The sequence below is a fragment of the Silurus aristotelis genome, assembly GCF_946808225.1.
Source record: "Silurus aristotelis genome assembly, chromosome: 2".
Lineage (NCBI taxonomy): Eukaryota > Metazoa > Chordata > Actinopteri > Siluriformes > Siluridae > Silurus > Silurus aristotelis.
The window spans coordinates 33,706,282-33,727,734 of NC_139575.1; the positions used below are offsets into that span (position 1 = coordinate 33,706,282).

At 37.7% G+C, this 21,453-nt stretch overlaps 1 protein-coding gene across 1 annotated transcript in view; it reads left to right on the plus strand.

Moving 5' to 3' along the window:
* prkcaa (protein kinase C, alpha, a) overlaps nucleotides 1–21,453 on the plus strand; it is a 141,597-nt gene that overhangs the window by 81,353 nt on the left and 38,791 nt on the right. The window contains exons 4-5 of the mRNA XM_083522404.1: nucleotides 9,578–9,689; nucleotides 9,862–9,990. Of these exons, the coding sequence (XP_083378530.1) occupies nucleotides 9,578–9,689; nucleotides 9,862–9,990 (241 nt within the window). The remainder of the gene's footprint in view (nucleotides 1–9,577; nucleotides 9,690–9,861; nucleotides 9,991–21,453) is intronic.

Consider the following 21,453-nt stretch of genomic DNA (forward strand, 5'->3'; position numbering starts at 1 on the left):
TCCACACTTTTACGTTCAAGTCTCTAACATTTAACAATTGACAACCTCAACAATGAACTATAATAAATGGCATTTAGGGTCACCCAGATGAGGATGGGCTTCTTTTTAAGTCTCTAAAGTTTTCTTCATTGTACTATCTCAGGAAGTGTTTCCCTGCCACTGTGGTCACTGGCTTGCTCATTAGGGATGAGCATATAGGACTGGTTCATGATCTGAAAATGCACCTCTGAAATGCAATCAATTTTATTTTTTAAAGCTACTTTGGGACAATGTCTATTGTTAAATGCACTATGCAAAAAACAACGAATTGAAGTGAAGTGAATTGAATTGAATTGAATTGTACTGAATGTAAGTGAATTGAAGTCATTCAAATTGAATTTAAGTAAAGTCAATTGAATTGAATTAAAGTGAATTAAGTGAATTGAATTGAACTGCAGTGAATTGAATTGAAGTGCACTGAATTAAAATGATGTAAATTTAATTAAAGTGAATAAAGTGAATTGAAGTGAATTAAAATGAATTTAAATGAATTAAATTGAACTGCAGTGAACTTAATGTAATTCATTAGAATTAAAATGCATTGAATGATATTGAAGTAAAGTGAAGTTTAGTGGAAAGGAGGAGAAGAGCAAGAGTGTAGCATGAGGAAAATAATGAAGAGCATGAGTTTAATCTTTAGCATCAGCTGTGTGTGGGTGTCCGTGACTAAGTACAGCTGGCTCTGACTCCCCACACACACACACACACACACACACACACACACACACACACACACACACACACACACACACACACACACACACACAACACAAACACACAAACACAGCTAATTAAGGCCTGTTCATTTTGAGACTCGAAAGGATACGAAGCAATTAAACCAGACACAGTCTTAAAGTGGAAAAAAAGCCAAAACACATTAGGCTACGACGATGTAACGACAATGTTAGCATGTGTGGCTTTTATTTTGTTGGGTGTAACTTTGCTAATAATCCCAAAGCTTCAGTTCACAAGGTCGGTAGTAATCAATAAAAGCAATTAGATCGTGCTTATAGGAAAACCTAATGCATTAACACTGAATAACTGTAAGCATTAACGACTAGCAGCTCTGTTGGCTCACTCTGCAGCTCCCAGAGGAGACTAAAGCTTAGCATGCTATTAATACATTAATGCACACCATTGCCTCTTCCCAGAAACATATAAGATATTAAAAAGGGATGTTGAAATTCTCAAACCTTGCTAGATAAATTAGCAGAAGGCAAAACTGAAGCCAATCTTCAGATCTCAATGAGACTTTGCATTATTTCGACATCTGTATAAAGCTGAACGAGCTCATGCTCTTAGATGACTGACAGCCAGATGCAGGAATATGCAAAGCCTTAGGACAAGATAAACAAAAAAGTTTAATCTACATCAAAGTATTTTTAACAGGAACGCATATTAAATAAATGTGAAAAACATTGGCATAATATTATTCATCTTATAAATCAAGCCCTCACAGGCAATACGATTTACAGATGTTGATTAAGTATTTAATGGTTTCATTAAATTAAGTAACAAATCCCCTAATGGGATCACCACAGTGGATCATCCGTCTCCATACCCCCCTGTCCTCTACATCTGCCTCTTCAAACCAACTATCTGCATGTCTTCCCTCACCAAATCCATAAACCTCCTCCTTAGTCTTTCTCTTTTCCTCCTTCCTGGTGGCTCCATCCTCAGCATTCTTCTACCGATATACCCCATGTTCCTCCTCTGAACATGTCCAAACCATCTCAATCTCACCTCTCACTTTGTCTCCAAAATGTCCTACATGCGATGTCCCTCTAATAAACTCATTTCTAATCCTGTCTATGTCGTCACTCCCAACGAGAACCTAAACATCTTTAGTTCTGCTACCTCCAGCTCCACCTCCTGGCTTTTACTCAGTGCCACTGTCTCTAAACCATACAACATCGCAGGTCTCACCACAGTCACTCTTGCAGATACTCTTCTATAACAAATCACTCCTGCTATCACTCTTCTCCACCCACTCCACCCTGCCTGCACTCTTTTCTTCACTTCTCTAACACACTCTCCATTACTTTGCACTGTTGACCCCAGGTACCTGAACTCCTCCACCTTCTCCACGTCTTCTCCCTGCAACCGCACCACTCCACTGCCCTCCCTCTCATTTACACACACACATGTACTCTGTCTTACTTCTTCTAACTTACATTCCCCTTCTCTCCAGCATGTACCTTCACCTCTCCAGGCTCTTCTCAACCTGCTCCCTACTCTCACCACAAATCACAATTTCATTTGTGAACATCATAGTCTACGGAGACTCCTGTCTGACCTCGTCCGTCAACCTGTCCATCACCACTGCAAACAGGAAAGGGCTCAGAGCCGATCCTTGATGCAGTCTAACCTCCACCTTGAACCAGTCTGTTGTTCCTACTGCACACTTCACTGCTGTCACACTGTCCTCATACATGTCCTGCACCACCCTCACATACTTCTCTGACACACCTGACTTCCTCATACAATACCACAACTCCTCTCTCGGCACCCTGTCGTACGCTTTCTCTAAATCCACAAACACACAATGCAACTCCTTCTGACCTTCTCTATACTTCTCCATCAACATTCTCAAAGCAAATAATGCGCCTGTGGTGCTCTTCCTCGGCATGAAACCATACTGCTGCTTACAGATGGTCACCTCTTCTTTCAGCCTGGCTTCCACTACTCTTTCCCATAAATTCATGGTGTAACTAATTAACTTATTCAAAGTTAGTAAAGTTTGAGGTATTCATTTAAATCATTGTGTCATTAAATTGAGTCAATTTAAATCATTTTAATTATTTAAAACATTGCCTTGAAATATTTTATTTAATTAGACGCAAAGGGACATTGTGAATTTTTTTTTTCTGACCCCAAGCCTTGATTGTGCCTATATTATAGTTTTTTTTAATTCATAATTATCTGTATGTTTAGAAAAAAAGTTCACATCAGCAGCATTGCTCACACACATTTACCAGCATACCTTATGTACCCCTGGTGCATCATTGGTTTAGAAGAGGTGGATAGACGTAGAAGTTTCTGTTCCTTTTGGTAAATACCATATTAATGCAGCATCTCAGGACTGAAGTGATTTAAAGCGAATGGGATTAAAATGACGTGAAATGAGTTGAAGTGAAAGTAAATTGAAATAAATTGGAAAATAGCACATAATGTCTCTGAATTTGAATAATTTGAATGCAACTCAGTTACTAAAAAATACACCATTTAATTTGTGATATGCAGCCCTGTTTGTAAATGAAGTCTTTGAAATGTGAAAGAAAATTGAGACTCAAATACCCAAAACATCACCTAAAGTGCTTCTAAACAAACAAAGAACTAAATAAAATCACTTGTGAGCAACCCATTTAAGATTATGTTTATAATATTAGAAATAATCTGCTATGTATAATATGTTTGATCAGAATTAGACTTGCTAAATAATAAAATAGCCTTATCTCAATAACAATAACGCTTATAAAAGCTTTTCACTTTAAATCCATTTTGCCCTGAATATTTTCCACAAACTGACGTTTGGGAAAATTTACCAGCACATAAAATACTTTTCCATTGTTTCCTCTATTGTAAATAAAGTCATCTGACCATAGCTAGTTTGCAATGGAAACTTGGCCTGTGGTGAGGCTAAGTGGCTAAAGTTTCACTTTGTTTGCCCACGTAGTTAACAAAACTGCATATTTACATAGCGCTGTACGTACACGTACACACACAAGCAAAGGCGACCAAAATACACTATACAGTCTAAAGTTTGAGGACACCTAACCATAATTTTAAACATCTAATTCCACAATTTGCTGTTATAATAACCTCCACTCTTCTGCGAAGATGTTTCTCTAGATTTTGGAGTGTTCTTACGAAGATTTGTAATTATTCAGCTGCAAGGGCAATAGTAAAGTCAGGTTCTGATGCGGGGTTGGGAGCCAACTAAGGTGCAGTCGGTATTTCAATTCATGCCGTAGATATTCAGTAGGGTTGAGGTCAGAGCTTTACAGCAGCCTACTTAAGATCTTCCATGTAAACCATATCTCTATGCGGCTTGCTTTGTGCACAGGGGCATTGCAATGGATGCTGGATTCAATCATGCTGAAACAGGTTTTGGTCTCCTAGTCAAAGTGAAGGGAAAATCTTATGCTACTACTTACATTGCATTCTAGTCCATTCCATTTAACATCCGCAATCCATTCTACCATGACATTCTATTCATTCAATTATAAAGCTTTTTTTGTATAGATTCTGGAATAAATGAAAGCAAAAAAATGTCAAGTAGAGCATTTAACAGTTAATTTCAACCTAACACAGTTTTCTATTTTTTTATTATTATTATTATTATTATTAGTGCAAAAAATACAGAAATCCACTATCCAGCTGACGCCTCGAAATTGCCACTGGCAACAAGCAGTTCCTGACTATACAGCTGAAAATATTCCTATACCCCATGTATGTTTTTCAAACCAGAATTGCTGGAAATGTTTGGTTTTAGGATACTGATCCTGGATAAATGCATCATCTATGACCAACAGAGAAAAAATCCCTCTACTCTGTAAAACCATGACAGTTAGAAGTCTCAGATGTACAACACACACTGTGGCTACAGCTGTAAAAACACACCAAAGTACGACACATAATCTGACACGTATCCACCAAATAAACAGTTAAATGTTGAAACCTTTGCTTTGTAAACTGGAAGTTACACAAGTCGCACCGTGAGTTTGGCTTCAGCACAAATTTATAGTCTTGTATGAGTTTAGTTGATGACTTCAATTTCAATGTTACAGCAATATTCATACCAGGAAAGTACCTGACATTTTGGAGACAAAAAAACAAAAGGTGAAATCATCAGTGGCTTGTTTTGATTAGGAAGTGTAGTTACATATTTGTTTGGTTTGGTTCACACCTAAAGGGTTGCCAAAGCAGTTAAACTTAAACTTAAGCAGTCATGGGATAGAAACACCAATGGGATAGAAAATGCAGACGGAAGACCACAAAGCAACAATTGAAATAAACATCTAATATGAGTGTGATATTAGTTAGGAGATGATTTGGTAAAATTAGAAATGTGCAAGTTTTTACGAATTCACAAAGTACTGTGATAATTACATGCTGAAACCTGCAACACCTATCAGGAAAAGTAAAATGACACAAAAACGAAGAATTTTTGAAAAATAAAGGTTTTTTCGGAGAATAATTAAAAGGGGAAAAAAACATATTTCAGAAATAAATACTATTGCATAATACACTATATAAGCAAAAGTTTGTGGACACCTTACCATAAAATTTGTGTGCTTTTTACACATTCCATACCAAATTAAGTCCTAATTTGCTGTTATAATAACCTTAGATAATAACTAGAATTTGGAGTGTGTTTGAGGAGATTTGTGGTCATTCTGACACAAAAGCATTAATAAAGTCAGATATTGATGTAGGTGAGGTGCGGATGCTTGGGGTGCAGTCAGCGTTCCAGTTCATCATAGGAGCTCTATAGCAGGCCAATGAAGATCTTCCAATCCAACCCATGTAAAGCATATCATGGTTGATGATATGTGGAGGGACGATTCAATACCACTGCATCCATGACATCCTATACTATATAATTGTGTGCCTACAACTCTGTAGTAACTGTTTTGTGAACATGGGCAGGAAAAGGGAGTTGCATTTAATGCACCTTATGTGGAAATGAATATTAGAAGCATGTTAGATAAATGACTGTTGTCCTTCACTGAATCTTTCACTGTTTTCAATGTCTCAACACACACGCACACGCACACGCACACACACACACACACACACACACACACACACACACATACACACACAGCAGAGCTTTACTGTATGTGGCTTTGTGAGTTACAGTTATGCCTCCTGACCCTATGTGTGTGTGTGTGTGTGTGTTTTCGTGTACTGAAAGCAGAATCTGTCTCTGTGTCTTGACGGCGATAAAAATGGCAAAGTGCTAATTAGGGCCTGTCTTCCTTCAGGAAAGTGATGACTCACTGTCTCGCAAAGGAGCAACGTTTCCCCCCTCAACGTTGTGTTTTCCTCGCGGACTGATACCACTGTGTGTGTGTGTGTGTGTGTGTGTGTGTGTTGGGGGGGGTTCACACTTAAAACCTTACACAACCCCACACATAAACACACACAGCAAAAAGCATGTCATGATAAACATGAGCAGAAAATCTGGTTGCTTTTACCTGCATGCTATAGGAGTCACTGGCAGCCCCTCAGAAGAGCCTATGAAATATAAATCACATTCGTACATAATTGATGTACTTATTAGGGAAGGAAGCCTGAGGGAGGGCTCTAGCACGCCGGGGTGAGGTGCCGCGTCTGGCACAGGCGCTGAATTCCCTGCCCTGATGTGACACGATTTGGAAAAATGATATTGTTCAACATGGTGTAAAGCAATTAGTTATCGGGATGCGATATGACACTGAGGTGAAGCAACACGTTACTTTTTGCATAAACAGCTTCACGAATGTCTCTGTGATTACAGTGCAAAAAGCTGTTTTCCTTTAGGCTGTTCTGCAGTTAGTGTATTTTATCTTTATTGTGGTTACTCATTAAAATGATAAAAACAAGCCATAGATCATTTTCTGGGTCCTAGTTCCTAGTCATATAAGCAGCCTGGGTGTACAGTGTGTGTGTGTGTGTGTGTGTGTGTGTGCGTGCGTGCGTGCGTGCGTGCGTGCGTGCGTGTGTTCTGACCCTTTTGAAAATAAATCAGCAGGTCATTCAGTGCTATAGTCCTGTAGAATATAGTACTAAATTTAAAATATAAGCATGTCACATCCTATTAGCAGATTTTTGCCCATATCTGGTCATTAAAAAATTAATTAACAAACGAATATATGAATGAACAAACAAATAAGTAAATAAATAAATACCATTTACTATTTTATTTACATTTTTTAAGTAACCAAAATTAGATCGAAACAGACATTTATTTCACAACAGGTCAGAAGACACACATGCACACACACACAAACAAACAAACACACACACACACACACACACACACATAAACACTCACACACACTTGTACAGCAACATTAATTATGGATCGTATACAAAGTTAAAGGTTAATTGCTATTGCACCAGGATTACATTTGAAAAGCTTTGCACTAATAACCTGTTTTCTTTAGGCCTTTTATCTATTGAATAAATTTTTGTGATAAAGCGGCTATAAAACACTTTGCGAACATTTTGTCCTCAAAGTTCATGTGTTAGAAGCAGGAAAATTGTGCAAGGATTCAAGTTTGATGAATTGTGATGTTTAGACAACTGGGTCAGAGCATCTCCAAAACTGCAGCTCTTGTGGGATGTTCCCGGTCTCTAGTGTCCAGAATCCAAATAAGTGGTCCAAGGAAGGACCAGTGGTGAACCGGCGACAGGTCACAGGTGGCTGAGGCTCATTAATGCACTTGGGGAGCGAAGGCTGGTCCGTGTGGTCCGATCCAACAGACGAGCTCCTGTAGCTCAAACTGCTGTGGAAGTTAACGCTGTTAATACTTGATGGGTCAAGACTGTTTCAGCAGCAAAAGGTGGACCAACACAATATTAGACAGGTGGTCATAATGTTATGCCTGATCGGTGTGTGTATTACATAGCCACACCTACTCACATTCCTGACTCAGCGTTCAAACAACAGTTGAGAGAACTGATTGTCATTTTCCCTCACCCATGTTTATCCCCTTGAAGGCAAATAAAATGGAATTGAGAGTGTAGACTTGACAACAGGAATAATCCTTTATAATCTTTCTGCTTTTAATGTATAAATATCATTTCTCTGACTCTGCGCCTTACCCACAGATGCACTTGCTGCCTTAAGCACCATTGGAGACAATTTGACTTTAATTTTGATGTACCATGTAGTCATATTGTAGGACATATTGCTCTTGACATGTTCTTGACATTATGCTGTTACTTAAAGGTGTTTCTTTTCTCCTATGCCACGAGTGTATAATTCCGGGCATGTCCAGTTTTATCCACTATCAAGTAATAGATGAGTGGGAATACCGCAGATATTCTGTTTTCACTTATGTGCCAATGTTCAAATTATAAAAAGAAAGATCATAACCTTGAAAAATCAACATAGTTGACAGTTAACTTTAACAACAAAGAAAAATGGTGCAGTAAACAGTGAGACTATATGCAAGTGCTAATTATTGTGACTCAAGTGCCACACCCAACATGTGACTCTGTGCACTGGCTGCTGGGAAGTGTAGTTCTTTGGCATTAACCTGACAACTACAAAGATGCAAGTGGGGGTGCAGGATTTTATTCCAGTTATGTCTACCTTATGTATTATAATCATGTTCAATGTATAATTTCACCTAGAATCATTTTGATTGATTGTAATATTTATAAGTTTATATAGTTGGTCTTGGATTTCAAAAGACTTTGTTGGAATGAAAAAATGCACACACACCTGCACCTTTGGATTAAGATTGGACACCCTTGGGATCGATATTAAAATTATTGTTGGTTGCGTATTTAAAAGACAAAATAGTAATTTAGTATTTTATAATAATTCTAGCTAACTCTTGTCGAGAATTAAGGCTAACACCCACTTCTTCTAAAAAAAATACTAAATGCCAGGCCAGCGGCATATTTTCAGAGCTGCTGTATAACACACTCTGGAAAAAGAACATTCTTTTACATACACACCCTCAGAGATGCTTATTGATTGTATTGATGTACCCCAGGCCTTCTTACCTCAAATACATCAGTATCTGAATTTACTGATGCCCTTGTGCCTAAATGAGCCCAAATCTCTACAAGCAGACTTGTGGAACATCATCTCAGAAGAGTGGAGCTTATTATAACAGCAAATGGGGATCAAAAATGTAATGGGGTCATCAAAAACCACACACGAATCCACGGATGTCCACAAACTTTTGTAAAAATAATACATTTTGCAATAGTATTAATTTGTAAAATATACAATTTCTTCTTTTAATTAAAAAAAATTAATAAATAAAATTTTAAAAGAAATTTGTATTTTTTTTGTAGTTTTACTTTCCTTGGAAGGTGTCGCGGGTTTCAGCACTTTGTTGAGTTTTACACATTCCAGCTGTGTCGGAGGACAGCGTAACCCGCTTCCACATACACAACCTTACATATGCTTGTTGATTGGCTTTGTGATGTTTTGCTTGCAATTTTTGCCACCCAGAGATGTTGATGTTTCAATTCCGATAACAGCAGGGCTGATGTACGTGTGTAGGTATTGTTAATGCAGTTAGAGTCTCCAGTATCAGTGCTTTGAAACAGTCAGTATGTTTTTTGAATATCTTAAGGATAGAGGACTTTTTAGTTTCTTTGCAACTTTATATTTTTGGTCTTAAACACCATTAAGGAGAATCGAATGAGAACAAGAACTTATTTTCTGGACGTCCTTGACATTAAATGCAACGAGAAATAGATAAAAAATTGCTAGTGTTTGTTATTGGTATAAAAGCAGTAAAGCACTTTTTCAGTTTGTACTGTTATCGGAAAAGAAATACAAACAAACTCCTTGTCTTTGCAGGATCCGAGAAGCAAGCACAAATTTAAGATCCACACGTATGGCAGCCCGACGTTTTGCGATCACTGCGGCTCGCTGCTGTATGGCCTCATCCACCAGGGCATGAAATGCGATAGTGAGTACAATATCTGTTTATTCCCTTTTGAAAATGAACTCCAATTGAAAACCTAAGCTAAGGCAGTCCTAACTGTGTGTGTGTGTGTGTGTGTGTGTGTGTGTGTGTGTGTGTGTGTGTGTGTGTGTGTGTGTGTGTGTGTGTGTGTGTGTGTGTGTGTGTGTGTGTGCAGCATGCGACATGAACGTCCATAAGCAGTGTGTCCTCAATGTGCCAAGCCTGTGCGGGACAGACCACACGGAACGGCGGGGGCGAATCTTCCTGAAGATTGACGTGAGAGGAGAAGAGCTACATGTTACAGGTCAGAGCTGAGAAAAAACGTATCTATAACATAATTATCTATAACAGCATTTATTACTTCTATAAAAAAAGAACGCATCTCTTATACCTGCAGCTCACACATCTGTTTACAGCTGCTATAACATAAGTGATGAAAGAAACTAACATGGTTCACAACAATGTGTCATGTAATTAATAGGTAGCAGATTTAGATTATAGATTTAGATTCAACTTTATTGGCATTGTGCAGGGAAATATTCACTTTGTCCATTCTTAATTTAAATATATATATATATATATATATATATATATATATATATATATATATATATATATATATATATATATATATATATAAAAACTCCACCGATGATTCCCTAAGTCTCAATTCAAGCAAAATCCTCCCATGATGCACACATCCGTCAATTAAAACTGTCCGTGTGGAAACATAGCAAAAGTTCCGTTTGCTGCCCTGATGATTTACGTAATTCAAAACACCATAATTACTTTATACCATTTACATGATTTTGTCTCCATGGTCTATGTTGAGTCCGGTTTCACTAATAATAAACATACATTTGTATAAAGCGTCCATATTTGATTAAGTTGCGATTAATCACAAGGTAACCTATGACAATTGTGCGATTAATCGTGAATATTATAATCGATTGACAGCTATATACAGCCCATAATATTGCAAAAGTGCAACATACAGTGACAAATGTGACAAATAATACAGTATAAGGTAAACACAGAAGGTTATTAATTGAAAAGTGACCATAACAGGGCAGAAAGGCAACATGAGATAGAATGTTGTAATTTGTGCAACAGTAATAGAAAAAATAATTTTAAGATTTTCACTTTAAGTATTATAACAAATTGTTCTCAAATAGTAATGAATTATTTGGTTTTTTTTTTTTAAACTACAAAAAGTTTCTCCTTGTAAATGGTTGTTGTCTCCCAGATGCACCCAGACACAACAAACCACTGAAAAAAACAAAAACAGATGAAAAAACCCCCAAATAGAAAAATAAAATACTGATGAGATCCAACTTAAAGCCTTTAGGAAAATCCGGGGATAAAAACCCTCCAGAGTAGTGTGTGTGTGTGTGTGTGTGTGTGTGTGTGTGTGTGTGTGTGTGTGTGTGTGAGTGTGTGTGTGAGTGTGAGTGTGAGTGTGTGTGTGTGTGTGTGTGTGTGTTTGTGTGTGTGTGTGCGCGTTTGTGTGCGTTTGTGTTTAAAGCGGAATCGATCGGTAGGACTCTCTGACCTGTAGATCCTTCTAATTAGACACACATTACACACAATATACGTTCAAATATGGGCAGAATTGTTTTAAACACAGAATATAGTGTCTGTAAAATATTTTCACTCACATTCACGTTACATACCTGAAAATGTTACAAATAAATTTTACTAGCCAGAGGATCGAAGCTTTTTTCAGGTATCGTGAATTTTTTTTTTGTGGTGATGATTATTCATTTGTATTCTTACTTCCCAAATATAATACTCACTGCTGCAGTGTATTCCTATACCTGGGAAGTCTCAAAGAAGCCCAATAATCGATATTTCAATATTTTATGACATCCCTAAAGAATTTACAATGTACACTATTTGGCCATAATTATTGGGACACCTGACATTTTCAGCCATATGTGTTTTTTGCCCAAACTGTTACCATTTACATTTATATAATTTTATCTTATTATCACAACTGAGTAGTTATGGGGTTAAAGGCCTTACTCCATGACGATATGGTTAACAGGGTTTGCATTGGAAGATCTTGATTGGCCTGCTATAGAACACTGACCTTGACCCTGTTAAACACTTATTGGATGAACATAAACTCTGACTGTACCCCAGGCCTCCTCAGCTCATTTACCTCAGAACCTGATTTTACTAACACCCTATTATAACAACACTATTATAACAGCAAATTGGGACACAAATCTTATGGTTGGTTGTCAATCTTTTGTCCATATAGTGAATTTTGCAATGGTAATAATTTCTGAAATATTCTCAGAAATGATGACATTATTTTATAAAAAATTTTCTTTTTCTATATACTTTTATTTTTCCTGGAAGGAGTTGAAGGTATTAACATTTTCCTATACAAAAATTTTTTATTTATGTATTTTTTAATTTATGTATGATTGAGCAGCCGTTCTTAATGTAAGCGATTACAGGAAGTCACTTGTCACGCAAACATTCAGTATAAATAGACAGAGGTAAAAAAGCACGAGGTGTCATTCATGGATGAACGAAATACCTCGGTCACGAAGGCTTTTTTTGTTTCAGGTTTATCTTCCGTGGCTCGTACCACACCGTTTAAGTGTCATGTAAAAAAAAGAACAAAAGTCAAAGATTACGAGATCTCGTAGCAGCACGGGAATTATTTTGAGGATAAAGTCGAAATTATGAGAATAAAGTCGAAATATTCCAAGAATAAAGTTGTTGAGCATTTGGTTAAATCCGACTTTCGGTTTTAGCAATTAGGAAATTCTTTGTCTTAATTTAAGAATTTATTCAGAAGAAATATTCAGACACACTTTGAGGAAAATGTCTCTTGTGTGCAGTCGGAAATGGTGACCAGTGGTCGACGCTGAGGATATCAGTGGTTACAACTGCATGCTATTCCAAGTGGATATGCTGTTTCTTATGAGACTAATAGGATGATGATCAAAGAAATCGAACTCTGAAGTAGTTGAACAACAGCAAGCAACTTTCTTTTCAAAAAATATTATATTTATAATATATTACGACTTTATTCTCATATTTCTGCGACTTTGATCACGTAATCTTGAATTGTTTGTATTTTTTTACATGCAAATACAATGCTGCCGTAGTACCGGCCTAGTCTCTGGAGAAGAAAACGTTTGCGTGCAATTTGTCTGCAGAAACTCGTGTACGTTTGAAGATCAACATTCTGACTCAAGTATACAGTAGAGTACAGCTTACATCTTGATGAGTGTTGTCTTCACATTCTGTATTACAGCATTGAATCCAGCTCTGTACTTTTTCTTTCTATACATTTTTACTAAACCAGTCTTATTCCCCTATTACACACACACACACACACACACACACACACACACACACACACACACACACACACACACACACACTACAATTACTCTACTAGTGTAAGTGAACTCTTAATATTCAAAGCACATACTGTATATACACACACACACACACACACAAAGTTACAATTACTGTACTATTGTATTTAATATTTAGAGCCACGATTTAAGAAACACACACACACAAACTCACATATCACCAGAGGGGAAATTATAAGGTCATAGAAGACACTGCTGACCTTACACAGTTTACTCCACTTTTGTGTGCGTGTGTGCGTTTTCATGTAGTGCCCTAAGGAGAACAATTTTATGTATAAAATTATGTCAATAGGCATCCGGCATTGGGGCTAACATACACACGCACGCACACACACACACACATACACATACAAAGAGTGTACACACACAATACACACACAGTGTAACAGGGCTCATTGTAAGATTTTAAGCCAGAATTAGACACAAACACACACATATACACACACAAACACACACATATGCACACACACAAACACACAGTATTGGACTGGAGTTGAGTAAACAGTGTAAGGCCATCAGTGTCTTTCCCTCTGGTGATGCATACTGTGTGTGTGTGTGTGTGTGTGTGTGTGTGTGTGTGTGTGTGTGTGTGTGTGTGTGTGTGTGTGTGTGTGTGTGTGTGTGTGTGCACTACATACAATTCACACAGTGTATCTGAACTTATTGCACTATTTAGAGGACACAAACACACACGCATGCACACACACACACAGACACACACACACACCAAACACACACACAAAAACACAGTGCACTGTTATTTCAGGAATGTGTTTTGTTTACTATGTTGTACTATAGCAAATCATAGCTGTTTCAAAACCCTTTTAATGTTTATTTCACAATACAAGCGCACACAAAGAGACACACACACACACACACACACACACACACACACACACACACACACACACACACACACACACAAACCGCTGTGTGGTGTGATTTAGTGTGACTGACATTTGCAGACTGGGGGACAAAATGCCATTAGCAACATGTCAAACTGATGAATGTAAGAATAGACCAGTCAAACTGTGTGTGTTTGTTTGTTTGTTTGTGTGTGTGTGTGTGTGTGTGTGTGTGTGTGTGTGTGTGTGTGTGTGTGTGTGTGTGTGTGTGTGTACTGTCATCAGTGTACTTGTTGACAAAGCATGTTTTTTACTATTGCTGGGATCTCAGGGTATATTGCCTATACACTATTTCATTTACTAGCAAAATGTCAGACACTTTACTGGCCAATTTATTAGGAACATTCATGCAATTATAGAAGCAGCCAATCACGTTGCAGCAGGACAATGAATAACATCCTGCAGATAGGGGTCAAGATTTTCATTAAATGCTCAAATCAAACATATGAAGAAAAATGTGTGATCCCAGTCACACGACTGTATATGGGGAAAAGTATTGGGGCTCCTGACTTCGTCCCTCCCCAAACTGTTAGCACAAAATTGGAGCCACACAATTGTATAAGGAGTCTTTGGATGCAGTATTATTTAATTTTTTCTTCATTTGAACTTGGAGACCTAAACCCCTGTACACAAAGCCAGCTCCATGAAGATATGCTTTACATCTGATGGTCGTGTGTCCACAAACCTTATGGTGGTCCATATGGTGTATTTTAACAGAATACAAGTACTGTATTAGTGTAATAAACTCTTTTAAAGCACATACTGTATATACACTCTCACACACACACACACACACACACACTACAATTACTCTACTAGTGTAAGTGAACTCTTAATATTCAAAGCACATACTGTATACACACACACACACACACACACACACACACACACACACACACACACACACACACACAAACTTACAATTACTGTACTATTGTATTTAATATTTAGAGCCACGATTTAAGAAACACACACACACAGACAAACACACACACACACACACAATACAAGTACTGTTCTAGTTTAGGTAATCTATTAATATTTAGAGCTACGATTTAAGAGACAGACAGGCACACACACACACACACACACACACACACACACACACACACACACACACACACACAAATACAAGTACTGTACTAGTGTAAGTGAACTCTTAATATCTAAAGTATATATACACACACACACACACACATATATATACAAAATTGCAATAACTCTACTAGTGTATGTGAACCTGTTATATTTAGAACCACAATGTGAGAACCACACACACACAACTGGCCTGAATCTGCTTCCCTTTCTTGCTCTGGTCACTTGCAAAGGTACGATACACAAGCAATATCATTCGAAGGCTCAAAGTGAGCAGCAGATTCATGCTGTTATGTGATCAAAATATTTCCCGAAAGCTTAAGAGAGCAATAACCCAGGAGTATCTAAAGTGAAGCTTGCACCGCTGGTTGATGGTGTTTTCGGGAAACTCCTGCGCTCTCTGTCTCTTAGACCACACACACACACACACACACACACACACACACACACACACACAAGCTTTCCAATGGCTGCTCTTTACACCAATTTCATTTCCTTTGAAGAACACGGCTTTCGACATTCCTCCGCGGGATCAAGTGAGGTCGAAGCATCTCGCGGAGATTTGGCGAACTCTGTCCTCTCAAGTGAAATGTTAAATTGCCAGACTTCTTTCATGAATCTATCCAGCTGCTAAAGCAGTACCACACATATACATGCTTTTTTTACACATTCATGGGTACTTATGTTCTTTCTTGCTTCCTCGCTTGCATCTGTCGCCCATCTCCCGATGACTTCACGCTCTCCACGAATGACAAATTGTCCTTCGCTACAAAACAATGAGTTTAATATGAGATACAACATAAAACATGCTACACAAATGTGGGCCACATGACCGCATTCCAAAGTGCAAAAAAATCCCACGAATCTTAACAGGGTTCGAGCATATTAAAGTGCGGCATGGGGTCACATTCTGCTGCACACGTTCGCAAACACACACACACACACACACACACACACACACACACACCAAAACAGCACACCTACGGACAGCCAACAAGCGTGCCTTGTTTTACAGTAAACATTAGAATAAAGGCTCATTCAAGAGGCTGTAGTTTGTGCTGATTCTCCTGCCGTGTCTTGGGTTCTTGTTGAATGCTCCAGTTGTTCGTTCTTGTGTGCAGCATTTTCAACAGCTTTGACACTACATGAGTTGGCTGCATCTTTGCAGCTTGTAGTACTTCAGCAACTCATTCTGTCTCGCTGATTTTTATCTTGCTGCCTTCATCTATCTATCTGTCTGTATGTCTGTCTGTCTGTATGTATCTTTCTGTATTTGTATATTTCCTTTACATATATTTAGTGTCATGATACACAGTACATGCACAAAAGTTTGTCACCTGATTGTAAGATTCATATATTCTTTTTGAGCATCCCGTTCCACATTTAGTCCCCATTTGCTGTTATAATAACCTCCACTCTTCTGGGAAGATGTTCCATTAGATTTTTGAAGTGTGCTTGTTGAGATTTGTGTCATTGTCATTCAGCAACAAGGGTGTCAGTAAAGTCAGGTAGTGATGTAGGTGAGGTGAGCAGATCTGGGATGCAGTCAACGTTCCAGTTCATCCCAAAAGTGTTTGATAGGTTTGAGGTCCGAGCTTCATATATCAGGTCAATCACGATGTTTCACTCCAACACAAAGAAGCCATTACTTCATTGAGCTGGCTTTGTGCACAGGGACATTTTGATGCTGGAACAGGTTTGGATCTGCTGGTTCAAGTGAAGGGAAGATTTAATCCAAAAACATTTTATTCAATTATGGTAACAAACCGAATATGGCTGAAAAAGTCGTGTTCTAATAATTTTGTCAAGTTTGCTTGCATCTTCTGGGATAGTGTTAGTTGGCCATTTTTACAATTACTAAGTTTTCTAATTTACTGTAAGCACAAAAAAAGACCCCACGTCTACCACTATCTGTTAATGTTCCAAATAAGATCTTTTCCTTTCAATGATAATCAAAAGTTAGTCTCCTTACAGCTGTAACTAACAATGGAATGGAGCCCAAACACCTGGTTATACCACTTATGACATTTACATTTAAGGTTTTTGTCAGACATCCTTATTCAGACATACTTACAGTTATCTTATTCAAAAAACTTTAGGGGCCCAAGAGTAGCACCTTGGGGAGGCTGGGATTTGAACAACCTTTGGATTCAGAGTCCAACGCTTTAACAATGAAGCTCCCACCTCCACCCACTTATAAGATTTGTATATAGTCAGAAATTTGAAAATTAATTATAAATAATAATAATAATAATAATAATAATATAATTAACGTGCATTAATGTTAGCAATTCATGTATCCTGTTGCACATAGTGTCTATGGACTTCATACCCTATACCCCTATTGTCCACTGTCCAGATTATATTGCTTTCTAGTGTATAATCTTCAAGATATACAATTTAATTTTGCTTCAAATTCATAAATGTTTTCCCATAACCACTGAGCATTAGATTTTTATTTAAAAAAAACCCAACCTATTATTATTATTATTATTTTTTTCATTATTTATTTTTTTTTTTTTACAAAGTTAATTGATCTACGGTGCATTCAGAGAGGTTTAAAAGTCATCGAGTCGTCATGTTTTGAAGTTTCTGAGTGCAGCTCCGAGTCCCTGAGTGTAGCTCTTCTCACCTCATAATGCTGATGTATTTCCTGCTGTTAGTTAAGTACACACATATCACACATTACCAGGAACCGTGCTTGTCTATAAGTATGTTTGTTCAAATTTGCATTTCGCTGCACCGTATGAGCACTCGGATTCTGTTTAAACTAAACATTTTTACATTTTAATGCATGTTTATGAGTTCCCTTTTAAGCCTCCGGGCAAGACATCGAGCTCTTTTTGGTCACAGGCTATGGCATGGGTACATGACTTTCAGAAAGTTGGCTTAGTGACGAGTTTCTAAGACATTTTTAGACGAGTAGGATGACAAACATTTCAGAAATGGGTCTCTGGAGATTCAGTAGGCTTTTCTCTTTACATTTTGAGCTGTTTGTTTGTCGGACTTGAAATGCATATTCTTCCTTGCTTAAGGGTTGACTTTATTATACAATACATTTCAGGCTAAAGTTTGGGGTACAGTTTGAGGGTGTGTTAGAGGGTGATGTAGATAGAAAGCAGCCCATGTAAAAAAAAAATTAAGCCTGACTTTTTAGTATGCACATAAACACTCATGATGGAGTTTTGTAATTTGCACAGTTTTAAAAAAAGAAAGAATATCTTGTGCATTTGTCAAAAAGCCAATATCATGCTTGCTAGGAATCGTCTGATAGCTGCATTTGTCCACAAATTTGAATTTATGATCTGCCTGGACTGGCTCAGATAGAGGGAGTGCAAAAAAGAAAAACCTGCTGGGAAGAGAGTGGTCTTTGTCCTGAATGAAGCTCTTGTAACGAAATGGAGGGATGGAGCTCCTCCTGTTGGTCAAATAATGGCAAAAGTGTGAGACAAAACCATTTCGTTTGCATGGTGATTTAAATACAGTATGGGTTGGTCGATGTGACTGTGCGTTTGCATTTATAGGTTTGTAAAGACGGGTGTCATGTCACACTTCATTCCCATGTCACTAGTTTACTATGAGGAGTAAAACTATTTTGTAGTGTTGGAGGAAATTTTAGCTTCTGAGTATTGCAATAAACTGCTACATTAAATTGCTATTGCTCCACATATCCAGTGTGTTAATTCTGCAGTACAAGTGTACATACTGATTTCTTACAGCTCAATTTCCAGATACTGGTGCATCTTTATTTTAACTCCGTGCATAGTGTATATCCAATGTATGGATGTAAAAGAGAAAAGGTGCTGTTTAACAACCGCCAACACAAGCTGATCTTTGCAAGTGGTGTATTTAATACACAATCAATTTTATAATACTGTCGTTGTGTGATTTTAGCTTGTTAGTTTATTTGTTCAATTTTTCAAAAGGATCTAAAGGTGGACTACGAGAATGTTTCAAGATTATGTAACCCATTGTTCATCACACAGTAAGTACTAAGAATCACCATGAATTAATGTGTTAAGCTAACAATTACAGTAGGCCTACTGTAAAGAGGTTTAAAGGTATAATCAAGGAATTAGAGTATTAAACATTATACATTATAGTAATAGCAGGTGTCATGACAGCTGAGACTAAGAATTAGAACTTAAATACTGGCTATAACAAAGACTTAGGAACTTAACCAAGAGATAAATCCTTACAGACTGGGATGCAACAAAAAGTAGGGCCTTAAGTACTAAAACTAACCAAAAGCCTAAGAAAACTAATGCCGAACCTGGCCTATAGACTGAGACTAACCCTAAAGTAGAGCCATACATACTGAGATTAACCAATAGTGAGAGCTGTAAAGACTGACAACAACCAGGAAATTGAGTATTAAAGTCTAAAACTGACCAGGAATTAGATAGTTCCAGACTGAGACTAATTTAGAATTGGAGCCCTATAGACTGAGGAATCTAACCAGGATTCTAGTATCTGTAGAAAAAGAATAACCAGGATTCAGAGTTCTAAAGACTTAAAGACTGGGACTAACTTAGTAGCACCTTTACTACTGTAGATTAATCAAGAGCTAGAATGTAAATACTGTGACTAACTAAAATGAGCTCTTCAATGACTGAAACCTACTAAGAATTATGAGTAAAGACTGTGACTATAAATAGATCTTAAAATGAAATAAAGAATAGAATTATCCAGCTGCAGAAACCTTGACCAAGAATTCAAATGTAAATACTGGGACTAAACAAAAGTTAGAACAAAAAGCACAAAAAAGACTGGACGTGTCCAAGAACTGGAAAGACTGTACATAATCTAGAACTGAAACAAAGCTACACTACATCCGTCCACAATGTCATGCATTACCTACTGTATCATTGTACAGTAGTCAGACTTCTCCGCCATGTTTCACTGCTGCTACACATTTCATTTCACTTAATGTATGTATATATATATATTACTGTGAGAAACCCACCAATTTCCTTAGTGGATCGATAAAGTGTTCTGGTTCTAATTCTGATGAATTCTGGTTCTAAAGTTGTGATTTTAAGCAGTGACATCGTGTCATGTTCGCAAGCCCTGCTACAGCGTAGTAGTACTTGTTTGCACCCTGTACATTTACATTGATATGACTGAAGCTTTTCCAATGTTAAGTGCCTCGCTCATAAACCTCCTAATGGCAGCTCGGTGGTGGTGGGATTTAAACTCAAAGCCTTAACCACAGGGTCATCACTGCGCTCATCGCACTCATTATTCCCACTTACAGTATGTGTGTGCATTTCGCATTCCACATGTCCTGGTTTGTGCTTCGCAGGCATAACAAAGGCTAACAGGGCACCACTGCTTTGCATTTAGCCATTTTCAGTGTGAAGTTTTAAATATTCAAAACTAACCTTTGTGTGGGTTCAGGCAGACGACTGTGTAAAGTGCGCTACATGTCCTAAGGCAGTCTTTTAGCTTTTAGGACATTCTACCTGGACATTTTGTAATTTCAAATTGTGTAACAAAAAACGTGGTGCCATGAGGTGTACATTGGTTTTGTAAGCAGGTCCTAATGCTCTTCTTGCACTTGTAGTGTTTCCAGTCAGGTTTGTTCTTGTAAATGAGGCCTGTGTTTCCTCTTGCGTTCTGTGTTATAGAATAGGATGTTACCTGACATTAAGCATTCTGCATCTAAAATGTAGGCGTGTGTGCAACCGCCTTGTGTGCATTATTTGTATTTGTATACCAAGCATGTGATCCTGCTAGCAATAGTTTGTGTGCACTAACCAAACAAAATGTACATTAAGAACAGCTGCCCAGGAAATTGTATTTTATTTAATTAGCTGTTTATCCATTACATTTGAACAATTTGCTTTCCTGACTGCAATGTATCAGCGTTTTCTAACTTACAGTTCTTCACAATCAGAAATTAAAGCAGAAGGAGATATTAGCTTCTGACATCTTGGAGCTTGTCTTTCGTTGAGAGTATAACCTTTTCTACTTTTTGAGAGTTGATGCATTTGTGCTAGTTTATAGTAAATGGCTTAGTTGGCAAAGAATATGACCTGCTTTGGATCACGTCATTTGGATTTAATATTGCACAATATTGGCATAACCAATTTATCAAGCGTTTAACGGTAGGTGACCAAGAAATAGAGCTGTACAGGCTGCCCAGTTTCAAATATAAGAGCTGTAGATGTTGGTTGCTGCTACGAACCTCTGCTCTGACGAGTATTTATCACCAAGAGTAAAGCTGTAAAGACTGATCTAACAACTAGAGCTGTAAGGCTTTGGTTTAAACAAGAGCTAAAGATATAAATTCAGGACACAACCAAGAACCAGTGTAGTAAAGGCTGGGCTGAAAGGATTAGGTATAACAAAGAACCACAG